General features: G+C 59.4%; 3 protein-coding genes across 5 annotated transcripts in view; 1 reads left to right on the top strand and 2 right to left on the bottom strand.

The window, feature by feature from the left end:
• Nucleotides 1–13,791, top strand: part of RECQL5 (RecQ like helicase 5) — a 30,410-nt gene that overhangs the window by 10,799 nt on the left and 5,820 nt on the right. The window lies entirely within an intron of this gene.
• On the bottom strand, nt 179–1,567 carry SMIM6 (small integral membrane protein 6). The gene is made up of 2 exons (XM_006045256.4): nt 1,431–1,567; nt 179–466 (listed from the first exon to the last, which is right to left on the bottom strand). Exon 2 carries the CDS (start codon nt 458–460, stop codon nt 281–283), a length of 180 nt encoding a protein of 59 aa, XP_006045318.2. The 5' UTR covers nt 461–466; nt 1,431–1,567; the 3' UTR covers nt 179–280.
• On the bottom strand, nt 6,229–13,180 carry SMIM5 (small integral membrane protein 5). Its single transcript, XM_006045257.4, has 3 exons — nt 12,774–13,180; nt 7,289–7,448; nt 6,229–6,842 (listed from the first exon to the last, which is right to left on the bottom strand). The coding sequence occupies exons 2-3, from the start codon at nt 7,413–7,415 to the stop codon at nt 6,733–6,735; spliced, it is 237 nt and encodes a 78-aa protein (XP_006045319.1). The 5' UTR covers nt 7,416–7,448; nt 12,774–13,180; the 3' UTR covers nt 6,229–6,732.

The following is a 13,791-nucleotide window of genomic DNA, read 5'->3' as shown; positions in this document are numbered from 1 at the left end:
ATCCCTCTGTGTATCCGTTCCTTTGCTCATTTCTTCATTCATTCATTTGTTCCAGCAGCAAACACTGCCTGGTACTGACTCTGGGCAAGGCACACCGGAAAAGGGGTACAATGGGGAACAGAAAGAGACCCAGCCCCTGCTTTTTGGTACTTGAACCAGTGGGGAAGACAGGCATTTATCAGATAATCATATGAAAAATTTTAATTCCAGACTGTTAAAGAGCTTTGAAGAAAGTTCATAGTGTTTTGAGAATGGCCCCCTTGCCCGGCAGAAAGTCAGGTCACGACTCTTCATTCTGGTTGGTCGTTTTGTTCATGGGGAGGAAACCAAAGATAATAGCAAATAAGATGAGAGACAGGACCGTGGTGAAGAACAGGATGATCACTGCCAGGCCCCCCTGGTCCCAGGGGTTCTCCCAGAACTCCATCTTCCAGGAGTATTTCGATAGCATTTTGTCCATTTGAACCTGGAAAGGCGGGGACAGAGGCCCTGAATGCCGGGGCTTCTCCATGGCCCTCCCCATGTGCTACTGCCTACTCCCCTAACTCCATCCTCTGGTGCCATCTCAGAACAGCAGCAATCTCTGCAGTTAGTGGGCATTGAAGAGACACTGGGTCTTGGGGCTCAGTGCCTCCAGCAGGCAACGGATGGGCTTTCCTCCTCCACAAAAGTGAAAGCAGGGACTGGCATCAAGGGCAGGGGTGAGGGTGGTCCAGTGCGCTCTGTCTTCCCCAGGCCTTTCCTGAGCAGCCCTGCTGTGATCAGGGACTTTCTCTCCCATCCCTGAGACCTGCTCAGCCAGAACCTGAAAAGCACTGCTGTAGGGACTTCCCGGTGGCCCAGTGGTTAAGACTCTAATCCTAACCCCAGTGCAGGGGGCACAGGTTTGATCCCTGGTCAGGGAGTTAAGAGTCTGCACGCCACGTGACACGGCCAAAAAATAAGTGAAAAGCACTGATATAGACCCTTCCTGGTTTTCCTGCCTCAGTTGCGAACATCTGGGGAGCATTTTAAGAGGTCCTCACTGGAGCCAAGGAGTGGACGGACTCAAGCTGGGAGCTCAGCCGGCTTCCTTAGAGGCAGGACCAACTAATCATCTTGAAACACAGCTGAGATAGGCAGGCTGCGAGCCAGTAGCCAATTGAAGGGAGTAAAGGTGGAGAAGGAAGGCGCCATTACCCAGGTCTGCTGCTCTCGGTCTTGTGTCCTAAGAGAGGATGGATCAGGGGAATCCTCCAGAGCCACACTCTGCGGGGGCCGAGCTGAAGACACTGCCAGGAGACCAGAGAGCTCTGCCCCGACTCAGGAGGAAAAGGGGTCGCCCTGATGGCTGGCCCTGACCAGACCTGCCTGCTGTCACCAGAGCAGACAAAGGTGGCCTAGGGCCTGTTGCCGAGCAACCGCATTCCCTTTCAGCCTTTCACACTTACCCCCTCTGCTGTATTCTGCCCTCTTGCGATGCTGTTTTGGAGGGCTGCTCAGGGCCTGTGGGTTGAAGTGTCCTGGCTGAGACAAGTCAGAATTGGAGTCGGTGGGAAGAGAATGGCTCCAGGGCCCTTGCCCCAGGCCACCTGTCCCCCTCACCTGTGTCCACTGAAAGGACCTGCTCAGGAGGCCCCAGGGCTGGGGCGCCACCCATGGCTGTTTGCTGTCCATGGCACCGGGTAGATGATTAACCACAGCTCCTGCTGGCACCTCCTGGAACCAGCATGGGGGTGTTTATCACCAGCGAGGCCCCGGCTTCCTGCGGAGGACTGACTTCTCCCTTGGTATCTTTGTCGCTCAGGCCTGGCCTCAACTGTTTCTTGTGGGTTCCCACCCCTGGTGTGATGGAGCAGCCGGGAAGCAGGAGTGGGGCCTGTGCCCTGGTGCGTGGAACCTGGTGGCCGCCATCCCTCCTTAAAAGACAGGAGTCCAGTGTCCACGGTGGCCAGGAACTGCGTGGGCACCTTGTGTCCAGTTGTGAGCAAGAGAGGCAGGCTCTGCCCTCCCAGGGGTTCCATTCTAGGGCCTGTTTGAGGCATGTAGGAGCATTTCTGAAGGCCTGTGCCCAGGCCCCTCCTCTGGGTGTGTTAGAACCCTGTGCTTGGTAAAGCTCGCCAGGTGATTCTCACGTGCAGCCGGGGCTGGAGGGAGGTGGTGGGCGAGTTCCGTGAAGTCCTTCTTACCTCTCCTGGCCTCACTGACCCGGGCTCACCTGCTGCCTCGCATTTCCTTCCGTAAAACACACTGACTAATGCCCTTGGCCTGCTGGGGTCTACGCACACCCTCGGGCTTCCGCTCCATCAGCTTAGTTGGATGCTTATCAAGCGTCAGCTATTTGTTCCCCAACCTGTTTTGTGGCAGCTGTAGTTGTTATTATAATTACATAATTGCACTTAACATTACATGAAAACGAAGCAGTGGTGATAGCCGAAACCCCAGGTTTACAACCGGGGAACAGGCACGGAGCAGTTAAGTAGCTTACCCAAGGTCACACAGCTAAGTTACTGCTCTGAGGTTTGGACCCAGCTGTTCCACTCAGCTGCACAATCTGAGCTCTGAAGCGCTTTGTTGGACCTCAGAACAAGCAGTGAGGGAAAGTATTTCTTTCTGTAAATACTACTTGACCACTTTAGAATCATTCAGATGGCATTTCTGTCAAAAATAGATGTGGACAAGACAGCTGTAAACAGTTCCTAAAAATGCAGAAGGATTTCACAGTCAGGTTTCTTTGCAGATGCCCTTTTTTTAGAAGGCTGACTTTTATTTTTTTATTTAAAACAATATTTATGTGTTTGACCACGTCGGGTCTCAGGTGAGCCACGCGGGGTCTTTCGTTGCAGTGCATGGACTCTCTAGCTGTGCGCGGGCTCAGGAGCTGTGGCGCGTGGGCGCAGCTGCTCCGAGGCAGCGTGGCGTCTTAGTTCCCTGACCAGGGATAGACCCTGAGTCCCCAGCATTGCAGGGTGGATTCTTAACCACTGGACCACCATGGAAGTCCCCTTATTCTGCCTCAAAGAAATAAAAATTAGCAGATAGACAAGTCAGGAAACCTGATCAGCAAACCCACACTCAGAGAAAAGATGTGTGTGTCTGTGTTTCCATCTCAGATGAGGAGTGTAGAGTATGTATGTCTCATGTACGCAAACATGGCTTTAATTGACTTTTTCTATTAATTGCTGGCCCAGGTCAGAAAATTCTTCTGAAATGATCGCCAGGAAGGGAGTGATATGATGGGAAGAGGTAGAGAATGCTGTTGGTGCCCTTGGCATGGCCTGGGGCCCAGGGGACTCGCTAGGAGGAGCAATGATTCAGTTGAGATGTGAAGATGATGGAAGAGTGAGAATTAGGGGACAGCAGCCAGCTGCTTCCCGAGGAGAGTGAAGAAACATTTTCTAAGTACAGAATTATTTTGTTTTCAGTAATTTTTTAAATAATCATTTTGTTGTTGTTTGTACCGTGTGGCTTGCAGAATCTCAGGAACCTAACCCAGGGGATTAATCAGAAACTGGATCTGGACCATGGCAGCGAAAGTCCAGAATCCTAATCACTAGGGCACCAGGGAACTCCTTATCCTCTGTTTTTTAGGCTGTGGAATTTGTTGTTACCCACAAGCAAATATATTGTCCTGAAGGTTGTTACTTGTAGATTGCTTTCAAACATTAATGTTCGGGAAAACAGATTTCAGAGCAAACAGTTTTATGTGGCCTCTGCTAATGAGGTTCTTGCACTGGTGGCTTGACTGTAGTTTCTGAGCTGTGCTGTCTGGATAGTAAAGGGTGCAGATCTGAAGTGTAGAGTGAAAAACCCTTGTGAGGCACTGAGACCACAGTCGTGGGCATTGTTGGAGCAGAGGCCACAAGCGGGCTGTGGCGTGAAGAGGCGCGGAGACCAGCGCCGAGACTGGCGGAGACACTGCGGTGGTGACCGCAGGCAGACGCGGCTGGCGGCCTGGTCCAGGGTGGCACGGCGGTAGGAGCAGAGAGGTCTGGTCGCCAGCCTCAGCCGGGTGTTCTCTGGGCTCGGATGGCCTGACGGCGCCTCTCCCATGGCCCCCACCTGCTTTGCTGCACCTCCTTGTACAGTCCCTCCTACAATGGGGGGTGGTTGCTGTCTCCTCTCCATGCCTATCTTCCCCAGAGGGCCGATCAGAGTGTGTCAGGCTGCTGTTGTGCGCAAGGAGGTCTGGTTGGTTGAGCCGCGGGGGCTTGGAGCCTGCTTGGGACCTGACCAGACAGCTGCGGGGCAGCCACTGGTGGCAGGGCTGTGCTCCTGGAAGCCCCTGAGGGAGGGGACAGCATCTTATTTGGAGTCGGCAGTTAGGTACTGCCTGGCCTGGAGGAGGAAAACACGAGTGAACTTCTGTCCACCTGCAGGTGCCCAGGGCTGCCCGTGGTCCCCACTTCTTGGCAGCTGCACCCAGGAGCCTGAATCTTAGAAAAGAGGCTCAGTGTCAGTTACCCTGACGAAGGATGTTCTCTATGCTGATGAGCCTGCTGAAGGAAGATCACACGGGGCTGAGGTTACTGTGTCTTCTGAACCGAAGGCTTCCTGGGGAGCCTCCAGCCTGCTAGGCCCAGAAAAGGCGGGGCTTCACATGTTCCCGCCTTCCCTGTGTTTTTCTTCTGGGAGGGAGCCGCAGATGGGCCCCACCCCAGCTCTTAACTCCTAGGCCACACCCGCTCACGGCGAAGGGTGTCGGGTGGGGCTCTTTGGGGCCTGAGATTGTTAGGTGGTGGGTGATGGAGCCTTATCAGCACTGCAGCTGGAGGCCTGGGTGTGGTGAGCCAAGGCTCCAGAGCCAGACAGGCGGGTCCTGCCACTGTTCAGCTGGTCCAGTTTAGGCAAGGTACCTACTTCCTCACCTTTGAAAAGGGGATCGTAATGGTCCCTTTGGCATTAGGTTGTTGTGACGATTAAATGGATTTATCTGTGTCAAAAGGCTTCAGACACGCCTGCGGGGGGATGAGCCCTCGTGCATTTTAGCTACCTCTGTGCTCACCGTTATTGTCATTATTATTATCACTATTATTCTGAACCCCATTCTTTCGTGATGGTGGTAGAAGGGTAGAGTGTACAGACAGATTCTTGCATTTCTTTTGTTTTCTGTGGAAGCATTTCCTCTCTGGGTCTTCCACCCAAACCAAACCCGTTAGACAAGTCCCTGGACACCAGGGAGGGAAACCAACCAGGGAGAGGGCTTCTCCTGCCGGCCTGCCAGCTGGAGATGGTGGAGTGGCGGGGGCTGGCATCCCCTCTCCCCTCCTTGTTTCCCAAGTGGCTGGGGCTCTGCCTCCAGGCAACCAGGTCAGGCTGCACAAGCCGAGACGACAGAGGTGTGTAAAGAACACGGGGCTCTTCATGGCTCTGATGGACCGGTGTTGGGGGAGGGCGGCAGGTGCCGTGAGAGCCTCTGCCTCCCCTGTGCTCATTGCTGGGTTTGTAGCTCTGCCTGGAAAGTTCTGTGGAGAGAAAGTAAACTGCAGGGCAGGAGGCAGGCAGTGTTGTTGTCAGCAGGAGCAGTCCTTAAAACGGGTCCACGTTGCTCTGGCTCGGCCCCCCGAATAGAGGGGCAAATAAGGATGCTTCGTAGCGGTGGAGCTCTTAGGATATGCCCAGTGCTGGGCCAGGTCATCGTGCCAAGGCCATCTTGGTTTATCCTCACAGGCTTACCCCAGGAGGAGGGTACCAGGATTGTCCCCATTTCACAGGGGAAGGAAACATGGCTTTGGAAAGTTGAGTCGCTAACATCTATTCATGTAGCTGGTCGGGGGTGGGGGGTGGTGGCGAGGATTTGAACCCAGACCGTCTGGCCCGTTGGGGACAGGATGTTGCAGTTGGGAGGCAGGTTATGGACGACACTAGGGACCTCACCTCTCTTATTCTGGAAGTTTGGGGGGACCTGCTAGGATAGGGCATGCCGCTTACAGTTAATGGCCGTGGTGACCATGGTGTGGCATTCTTGAGCCCGGCACCTGCCTGGGGCAGATGCAGCCTCCGTCACGGCGGACCAGGCATCTGGGAGGCAGCGCTCAGCAGGAGGGGCCCTGCAGCCCTCCCCTGGTTCCGGAGTCTTGCCCCTTCCCCCAATGTGGCATTCTTGCCTGTGTGTTTCTCCAGCTTCCATGGGCACAGGGAGAGCAGAGGCTGCAAGGAGAAGTCACTGGCCACACCCCCGGCATCCTGGCACGCCGACCTCCCGATGCACAGGGCCCAGCCCGGGGAATAGGGCACCACAGAAACACATAACCAGAAAGCCTTTACTGGAAAGAAGCAGGCAAACACTGGAAAGAAGCAGGCAAACCCTGGAATAGAGCACTGACATGTTCCCCACTCTGGGGGGCGCTTGGGACCCAGTAGCTCCTGCACAGAGCCCCTCAAATTGGCCTGCTCCTCTCTGGCATGGGACCTCCGAGGGCCAGCTCCCCACAGATGCGGGCTATTCTCCAAGTACGGGGACCACGCTCTGTGCTTTGTTAAAAAGCGCAGATCGGCAAAGAATCCCTGGTGGTTTTCTGTCTTCGAAACCATCAATCCCTCCTGGGCGCCCTGCAGGTGAGAGTTCTGTGGCCGAAACAGCCCGTTTCCTTGCTGAGGCTCCAGGTCTCAGTCAGCGTCCGGGTCCCTGGGCTCGGCCAGGGCTGAGCCGTGGGTCTTTGTCTTGAGGGGCGAGGGCTGCGGGGCCAGGCTGACACCTGGGACGTGGCGTCGGTGGTCTCCTCTCCAGCTTCTCGGCCATCTCCCTGGCCCTCAGGGTGGGGTCATGGGTCCCACCTGGGTCCTCCTGCCTCTCCGCCTGGGCCAGCAGTACTGACAGCAGCAGAAGCCGCAGGCAATCAGTAGCAGCAGCACTACGGTGGCTGGAGGGGATGGGGAGACAGCAGAGAGCCCGGGAAACTCAGACAGGGTGGGGGAGAAAGCGCGCCCACCTTGCTTCTGAAGAAGCCCCCTTGGGGGCCTGGAGGACCTTCCCTAGAGGTCTGCTTACTGGTCAGAAACACCGAGAATCTGGGGAGAGGAGTGACTGTCCCCACACCGGCCCCCAGAGCTTTTGCTCCCTTCATCCCTGGGTTGAGGTCCAGGGAGCACCCCTGGGCCCTGGTTTTCAGCACACCCCATCCCCAGGGGCAGCATGTCAGAGAATAGGGGGAGATCCCCTGTCCCCCACCCCTGACCCTCTGGAGACATCTGCTGCTCCTCCTCTGTCTGGGGAATCACCCAGCCCTCCGACTGGCACCATGGTTTCCTCTACCAGATGCGAGGAAGAGCCCTGGGTGCCGAGGAGACTCGGGGAGCCCCGGCTTACCTGTAAAAACCACCAGGACGGAGAAGGCCAGGATCTCCACAGGCTCAGCCTGCGGTAGCCTCTGCAGCTTGAGCAGCAGCCTGTCCCCAATGGAGTGTATCTCCTGCATGAGCTTGCTGGCTGCCATGCTGCGCCGGGTTCCTGCTGGGCGCCTCCTGGGCTGCAGAGCAGAGAGAGGGCCTAGCGTCCCTGAGGAGCTGGCTCCGGAGAGTCCGCCCTCTCACCCAGCCCGGCCCGCAGAACGAGTTTGTCAGGTCTCACCCATCAGAGTCCAGTGGCTCACCAGAGAGGAAGCGAGCCGTGGGGCCCCTTGCTCAGCGCTGGCCCTCACCCCGCCTCACTGGCACTGCCCTGGCCAGGGACACGGGGGAGCCTGAGGCCCCACCGTGGGGCTGCCGGGCACAGCCAGCCCCGGGAGGGCTCTGCCAGCGGCCAGGGTCAGCCATGCTTGCTGGCCGTGAAGGTGACTGCCCTGTTCCGCTCCTTTGTTTTGAGACACAACTCCTAGGTGTTGTCAGGGTATCTGGTATGGAAACAGCTCCCCGGTTGGTTTCCCGGTGGGGACACGGGGCTCTGGGATCCCAGCCTGGCACCCTTACTTTTCGTCACTTTTGGGGACAGAGGGTCCGCTTCTTCCGGGAGCAGGCTGATGGGGGCTGCTGGCCAGGGTCGGCCAGAGGTGAGAGCTGACTGGGGGGGTGGTCTGAGGCCCCCTGGGGTCCCCACCCCTCTCGTCAGCCCCATTTCTTTCCTCATTCGGTGTCTTCCTATGAGAAGGTGGGGTGACACCATACTCCTCCAGTTTTCCCCAAGGAGTCTTCTCTCAGGATGGGACCAGGCGTCCCAGGGAGGGTGTAAGCGCCCTGCTCTTGCTGGCTGGGACCTGCCCTTCTGGCTCACAAGAGGGTCCCCTTCCCCCAACATTCCCCCGCCCCCCGAGTGGCCGGTCAGCCTCCAGGCCCCATGACCCAGGGCTTCCTCCAGCCCATCCTGCCTGAGGGGCCGAAGGTGAAGGCCCAGGCCAAGTCAGTGAGTCAGAGCACATTATGCCCCAGACTTTCTTCCCCTGGTGCCTCACAGGTGGGCACGAGGGAGCCAGCACCTCTTGAGAGAGGGCTCAGAGACAGCCTGGGCCAACCCAGCCTCAACCTGTTCACTGAGGCGGGGCTGCCGGCAGCCTGGGGCCTGCGCCAGGCCTTAAGCTCTTGTTGCCACCACCCCGTCCCTGATCTCTGCCTGGCAGGTTCGCCCGGTGTGGGCTGCGGTCACCCCTGGCCCTGCCACCGCAGCGTAGCGTCCTTAGAGCCGCCTGGAAGGTCAACTGCCGGGCCCTCTGCGCCACCCTTGGCTCCCTGCCCTCTCTGGCACATGGCCTTTGCTCGAGGAGGGGAGCCCTCCTCCTGCCCAGCCCTTCCTTCTTGGGCAGCTCTGGTCGTTAGAGGGTAGGACCTCCTGGTGGCCTCATAAGCCCCACCTGTGGTCACTTAGGCCACTTCTGCCCCCCCCCATCCGCTTTGCGGTCCTTCAGGGCCTGGACGGTGGCTGGCACAGGTGCCGCCTCCGCAGGGTTCCTGCTCCCATCTGGCCAGCCGGCCCCATAGCACAGCATTTGAATCATTCTGGGTTTGATGCTGCCAGCCTCCTCCCTGCTTTTGTGACTTGGAGTCAGTTTGTCTCTCTGGGTCTGTTCCTCCCCTCATTTTACATGGAGACGGGGTGCCCGCCTTGAGGCTGTCAGGAAGGAGGGTTGAGCCCAGCGCCGGGCTCCGGGAGTGCCCGGGGCACGTGGTTCTGCTCTGGGCAGGGAGAGGCCAGACGGCCTTTGGGGCAGTCACGGCCCCCTCACCGCGCACGCCATCAGTGGCCTTCCTCCAGCACCTTTGGGGAGTGTCATTTGCGCCCTTCATGCCAGGATGTCTGTGGTGTGTGAGGTGAAGGAAGGTGGGGGGCGGCTGGCTGGAGGCGGGGAGCTGTATTGTAAGTGATGATGGGGGTAGCAGGCAGGTGGAGATGGCTCCGTGGAGGACTGGATGGTTTTCTGTCAGAGAGTGAAGCTCCTGGAGTCAGAGCCCCCCAGCTTCTCCCACGCCCCAGCCCAGAGTCCGCATCTTTCTACAGAGGAGATCAGGAGCCCAGTCTTCCAATGTCCTAGGAGGCATAGGATTCTAGAATGCCATGCGTCATCCCCTTCTGCCTCCTTTCTTTTATACTTGGGGACCCTGAGACCAGAGAGAGGAAGGGACCTCTCCACGGTCACACTGTGCCTCCCTGGGCACCTGTTCTGGGAAGCCTGCTCTTTGCAGACAAGATCAGGAGCCGCGCACCGAGGGCCTGGCCTGTGTGACAGGCTCAGCACAGGACCAGGGCTGTGGAGACCAGTCCTACCCACACGTGGGAATCTGGAGCACAGCGTCTTCACTCACCGGGCCGCGCCTGCTCTTTGAGAACCTCCTGTGACTTGTCACCAAAGGGCAGATCTCATGAGTCTTTCTGTGTCAAGTTCACGAGGACCCCTTTCCTCAGGTCATGCCGGGCAGACCACCTCCTGCTGACCCGTGGAGCAGGCGTGCACAGGAGCGTGGTCCCGGGCCCCTGGCCTCTGGGCGTCCCACTCCCTGGGTTTCCTGGAGGATGGGAGCCTGCCCGCCTGGCCCGTTCCAGTGGGCCGACCGGAGCCCTCAGGGAGCATGCACCAGGCTCCAGGGCTGGGCTGCTCTCGCCTCCCTTCTTTAGCTGCATTTGGCCTGGCTTTCTCAGCTGATTGGCCCAGGGCCTGCATTGCCTAATGGAGCCATCAGAGACACTCCTTCCGAGAGGAAACAGGGAGCGCGGGCTGGCAAGGGGGCTTTTCCACTTGTGCCCCCATGCCTAAAGGCTCAGGAGGGATTGCAGAGGGGGTGGGTCCGCTTCTGAGCAAGAGGTTGCTTGGAGACCCTGGTCAGTTGGGGTGCAGAGGGGGTACAGGTGTGATCCCCAAAGCAGGGAGGAGGAAGGTGGAGTGGAGGCTGAACTGTGCAGGAAAGGTGGGGCCTGTTGGCCCTCCAGGGCTTAGGAAGTCAGAAAGCTGCAGACTCATGCCCGGGGGGCCCGGGCCCCACTCTGGGAAGAGCGTTCGTCCACGCCAGCTGCAGGCCACAGGCTCTCACAGCCGGGGCCTGTGAGGACCGGAATCTGCCAGCTGCGCCTGGGTCAGCCCCGGGGGTGCCCATGGGATCCTGTCTGCACCTGGGACAGGAGTGGATCTGCCCCGAAGACCGAAGCCCCCTTTGCTCTCCAGTTACTATTTCATCCTTTCCAGCTTGGCCTTGAGTGAAAGGAGCCTTAGTGGGGCCCGTGGGGGAGTTGGAGGGGCCTTGTACTCCTAGAGGGTGGAGGCACATTCCAGCAGGTCCCGGGCGGGCTTCCCAGCACGCTATTTAAAGCAAGGCCAGGGGTGCCTGACGCCGGGTGCCCGATATAACCAGCCATCGTCAGGTGACCATGTGGCCATGGCCCAGCCATTGCTCAGCAGGGAGCCCTCAGCGTTCCCAGCTGTGGCCCGGGGAGAGGGGGCCCTCCGGGGAGGGCTGCCTCTTGTCCCCTTAACCTTCCTCCCAGGTTTGGAGGGAGATGGTCAGGGAAGCCCTGTGGGCCTATCTGTATGTTTTGCCAGTCTTTCTAGCTCAGGTCCGCCACACTCCTCCCAGACTGTACTTCCTGCCTGTGAACCAGGGAAGCTAGAGTATCTCCCAGCCCCATGCCCGGTAGCACCTCGGTTAGGAGCAGCCAGAACAAGTGGTGGCTTTCCCTGGCTCTCAGCCCGCATGGCCCTTCATGGCCCTGCCCCAGCCAAAGGGGCAGCCTGCAGAGCGGGGAGATGAGCCAGGCCGAGGGAAGGCTGGCAGAGCTGGAGGGACTAGGACACGTGCCTTTGGGTGGCATCCCCTAGCACAGAGGGCCTTGCGACTGAGCAGGCAGGCGTCCTGCAGGCCAGACAGCTGCCACCTGGTACTGAAGCGGCCCTGTTTCCTTCTTGCCAAACTGACGCTCCAAGTCCAGGCACAGCTGCCTGGGGAGAACCCAGCCTGCGGGTGTTTGGTGACTGATATGGGCGTGTTGGTGCCTCAAGGGTCCAAGGGCTTCTTGCCCTGCCTTGTTATTTTATCAAAGTGGGTTTCATCCACCCTTACTTGTTGGAGAAACAACGAGAATGAGGCATAATTGAAGGCCGTGGGTGTCTTAGCAGATTCCCGAGGCCTAACGAGCGAGACAGAGATGCCCACTGTGCGCTGCGCTTCCGGCCTTAGCCCCACCTTGCGGTGGAAGGGAGACACTTGCGCCCTCGGCAGCCTGGGGTCTCCAGCCCCATAGCTCTGCTTGCTGCTGCTGACTCTTCTGCAGTCCCAGGAGCTGGGCATCACCCTTGTGTCCCTGCTCAGGGACTTGTGTTTGGGGGGCCCCGTCCACTTGTGTCCTCTGGGTCTGGGGACTCTAATCCCTGCCTGCCTGCCTGGGCCGTCTTGCAGTGGCTCACCGCTGCGTCCCTCCCTCGCTCGGGGTCTGTTCCCTCTCTCTCTCATCACCGCCCGTCGCTGCAGGGCTTTTAAGCCTCCCCAGCCCGCAGCCCAGGCCGTTTCCTATAGCCTCAGCGGAGCCAGGAACACACAGGCTGATCTTTGGTTCCCACTTTAACCTGGGTGGTTGTTTTCCTTGCTAGGTAGATGTGGACTTGTTTGCCTTGGGGAGACATCTGGGGGGTGGGGGTGGCTGGGGAGGGAGCCTTTAATGCTGCTTGTGTGAGGACAGGGAGGCTGGAGCAGTGTGTGGAGGGTCCGCACTGTGGGCCCAGCAATGGGGCGGGGCAGTCCCCCCCAGCTTCACTTCCACCTCACCCTGGGGTTAGGGCCCTCAAGTGCTGGCCTGGTGCTCAGGGAGATTTGGGGGCTCCTGGAGATCTCAGTGGGCACCAGGAGGAGGACCTGGGCCTAGCCCCCCACCCTGAGTCAAGAACACCAAGTGTCCCCCAACAAGAGGTGGGAGCTGCCGCTCTTGTTCAGGATATCCACATCCTGGGTGGTTTGAACTGGCTGGGCCTCCTCAACTGGGAGAAAGCAGGTACTTGATCCTGGGGGAAAAGGGAGGCTCAGTGGGCAGGCGACAGCTCCCTCCCCGGCCAGGCCAGCCAAATCCCTCGTTTAAGCCCCCTGAATAGAAAGAGCTTAAACTAACTTCTGTCGAGTAAGCAGGCTCCCCAGGCCCCTCTGCCTGCTCAGCAAACAGAGGAAACCACCCTGTGCCAAGGGCTGTAGCCTCAGCCCGGGGCCCGTGCTGGGTCCCAGCGGGAGAGGGGAGAGCCCGGGCTCGAAGGGGACGCTGTCCGGAGACTGTGCCCAAGTGTGTCCCTCAGGACCCTCTTCTCCATGTTCGTGGTGGATCCACCCTCGAGGCAGGGGACCCTGGTGGCACCCTTCCCTCCCTCCCCCCTCCTCTGTGACCGGCCACTCACCTGCGAGTCAGGTGCGGCGGGGGGCGGCCGCAGGTGCAGGGCAGCCCAGGGGCCTCGAGTCTCTCCTCCCTGCCTCCGCCGGCCAGCCGGGCTCACACCTCTTCCTTCCTTTGCGGACGCGTCTTTCCTGACCCGCGGCTGCGCCCCGAGTGCCTCTGCTCAGCGCAGCGGAGCTCCTGGTTGTTGACAGCCAGCTGCTGTCTCGGCTTTTTTGTTGTTGGTTGTCCTGGAGATTCAAGTGTCACATTACTTGGGGTGGCCGCTCAAGTGGGGAGCCAGTGCCCCCGCTGTGCCCAGAGGGAATCCCTGCCGGGAGGGCGTCCTGCAGGCTTCCTGTGCCTGCTCCCTGCCCCGAGGTCTGCGCGGCCCTCCTGTTCCTCCTCCTCTTCCTCTCCTCCCTCCTGGCGGGTGTGGGCTGGGCCTGGGCTGCGAGCTGATGAAAGAGGAGGGCGACTCTCACGTTCCCTGGCAAGGATGACCTCTGGGAGGCTCCACCTGAGCGGAGAAGTCGGGCGGGAGGGGGGCTTGCAGCTCTCCAACCCTTGGCACCCCGCGGCCCCCTCGGGGGGACCCATGTCCCTCAGCCCCCAATCTGTCCTTCAGGCGACTCCCCAGCAGGGCCCCCTCCTCTCTTCTCCTGGGAAAGAAAGCCGGGGAGCTGCCAGACCACCCAGGCTGTCAGCCCTCTGGGGCGGCATCTCGGGGAAGGACTCGGGAGTCCCGAGTGACCGGGGAGTAGCCCGGGCTTAACCCGTCCCTCTGGAGGTGGCCCTGGAGGAGAGAGGACACTGCTGCTCTTTTCTCGACAGTGTCTGCTGGGGCTGTCTCCACACTCCTGGCCCGGCCGGCAGGGACGGGCTCCAGAGCAGCCCAGCGGCCAGCGGGGCCGTTTGACATTTGGCTGGTCGTGCCACCCCAGCAGACCAGGCGGTACCCGGAGCAGGATAGGGGCCGACCCCAGCCCGCATCTGCGAGCTGTCAATGGAACCCTTTGAGTGTGAGCACAAAACGCCAGTGA

The sequence above is a fragment of the Bubalus bubalis genome, chromosome 3 (genome assembly GCF_019923935.1).
Source record: "Bubalus bubalis isolate 160015118507 breed Murrah chromosome 3, NDDB_SH_1, whole genome shotgun sequence".
In the NCBI taxonomy this organism is placed as follows: Eukaryota; Metazoa; Chordata; class Mammalia; order Artiodactyla; family Bovidae; genus Bubalus; species Bubalus bubalis.
This window is presented reverse-complemented; position numbering and strand designations above follow the sequence as displayed.

What these genes read in the sequence shown, in the direction of transcription:
- SMIM6 (XM_006045256.4), bottom strand. Translation starts at nt 460, where the DNA reads ATGGACAAAATGCTATCGAAATACTCCTGGAAGATGGAGTTCTGGGAG.
- SMIM5 (XM_006045257.4), bottom strand. Translation starts at nt 7,415, where the DNA reads ATGGCAGCCAGCAAGCTCATGCAGGAGATACACTCCATTGGGGACAGG. An exon ending in CGTCCTGGTGGTTTTTACAG is followed by an intron (nt 6,843 to 7,288) that starts GTAAGCCGGGGC and finishes CATCCCCTCCAG; the next exon opens with CCACCGTAGTGCTGCTGCTA.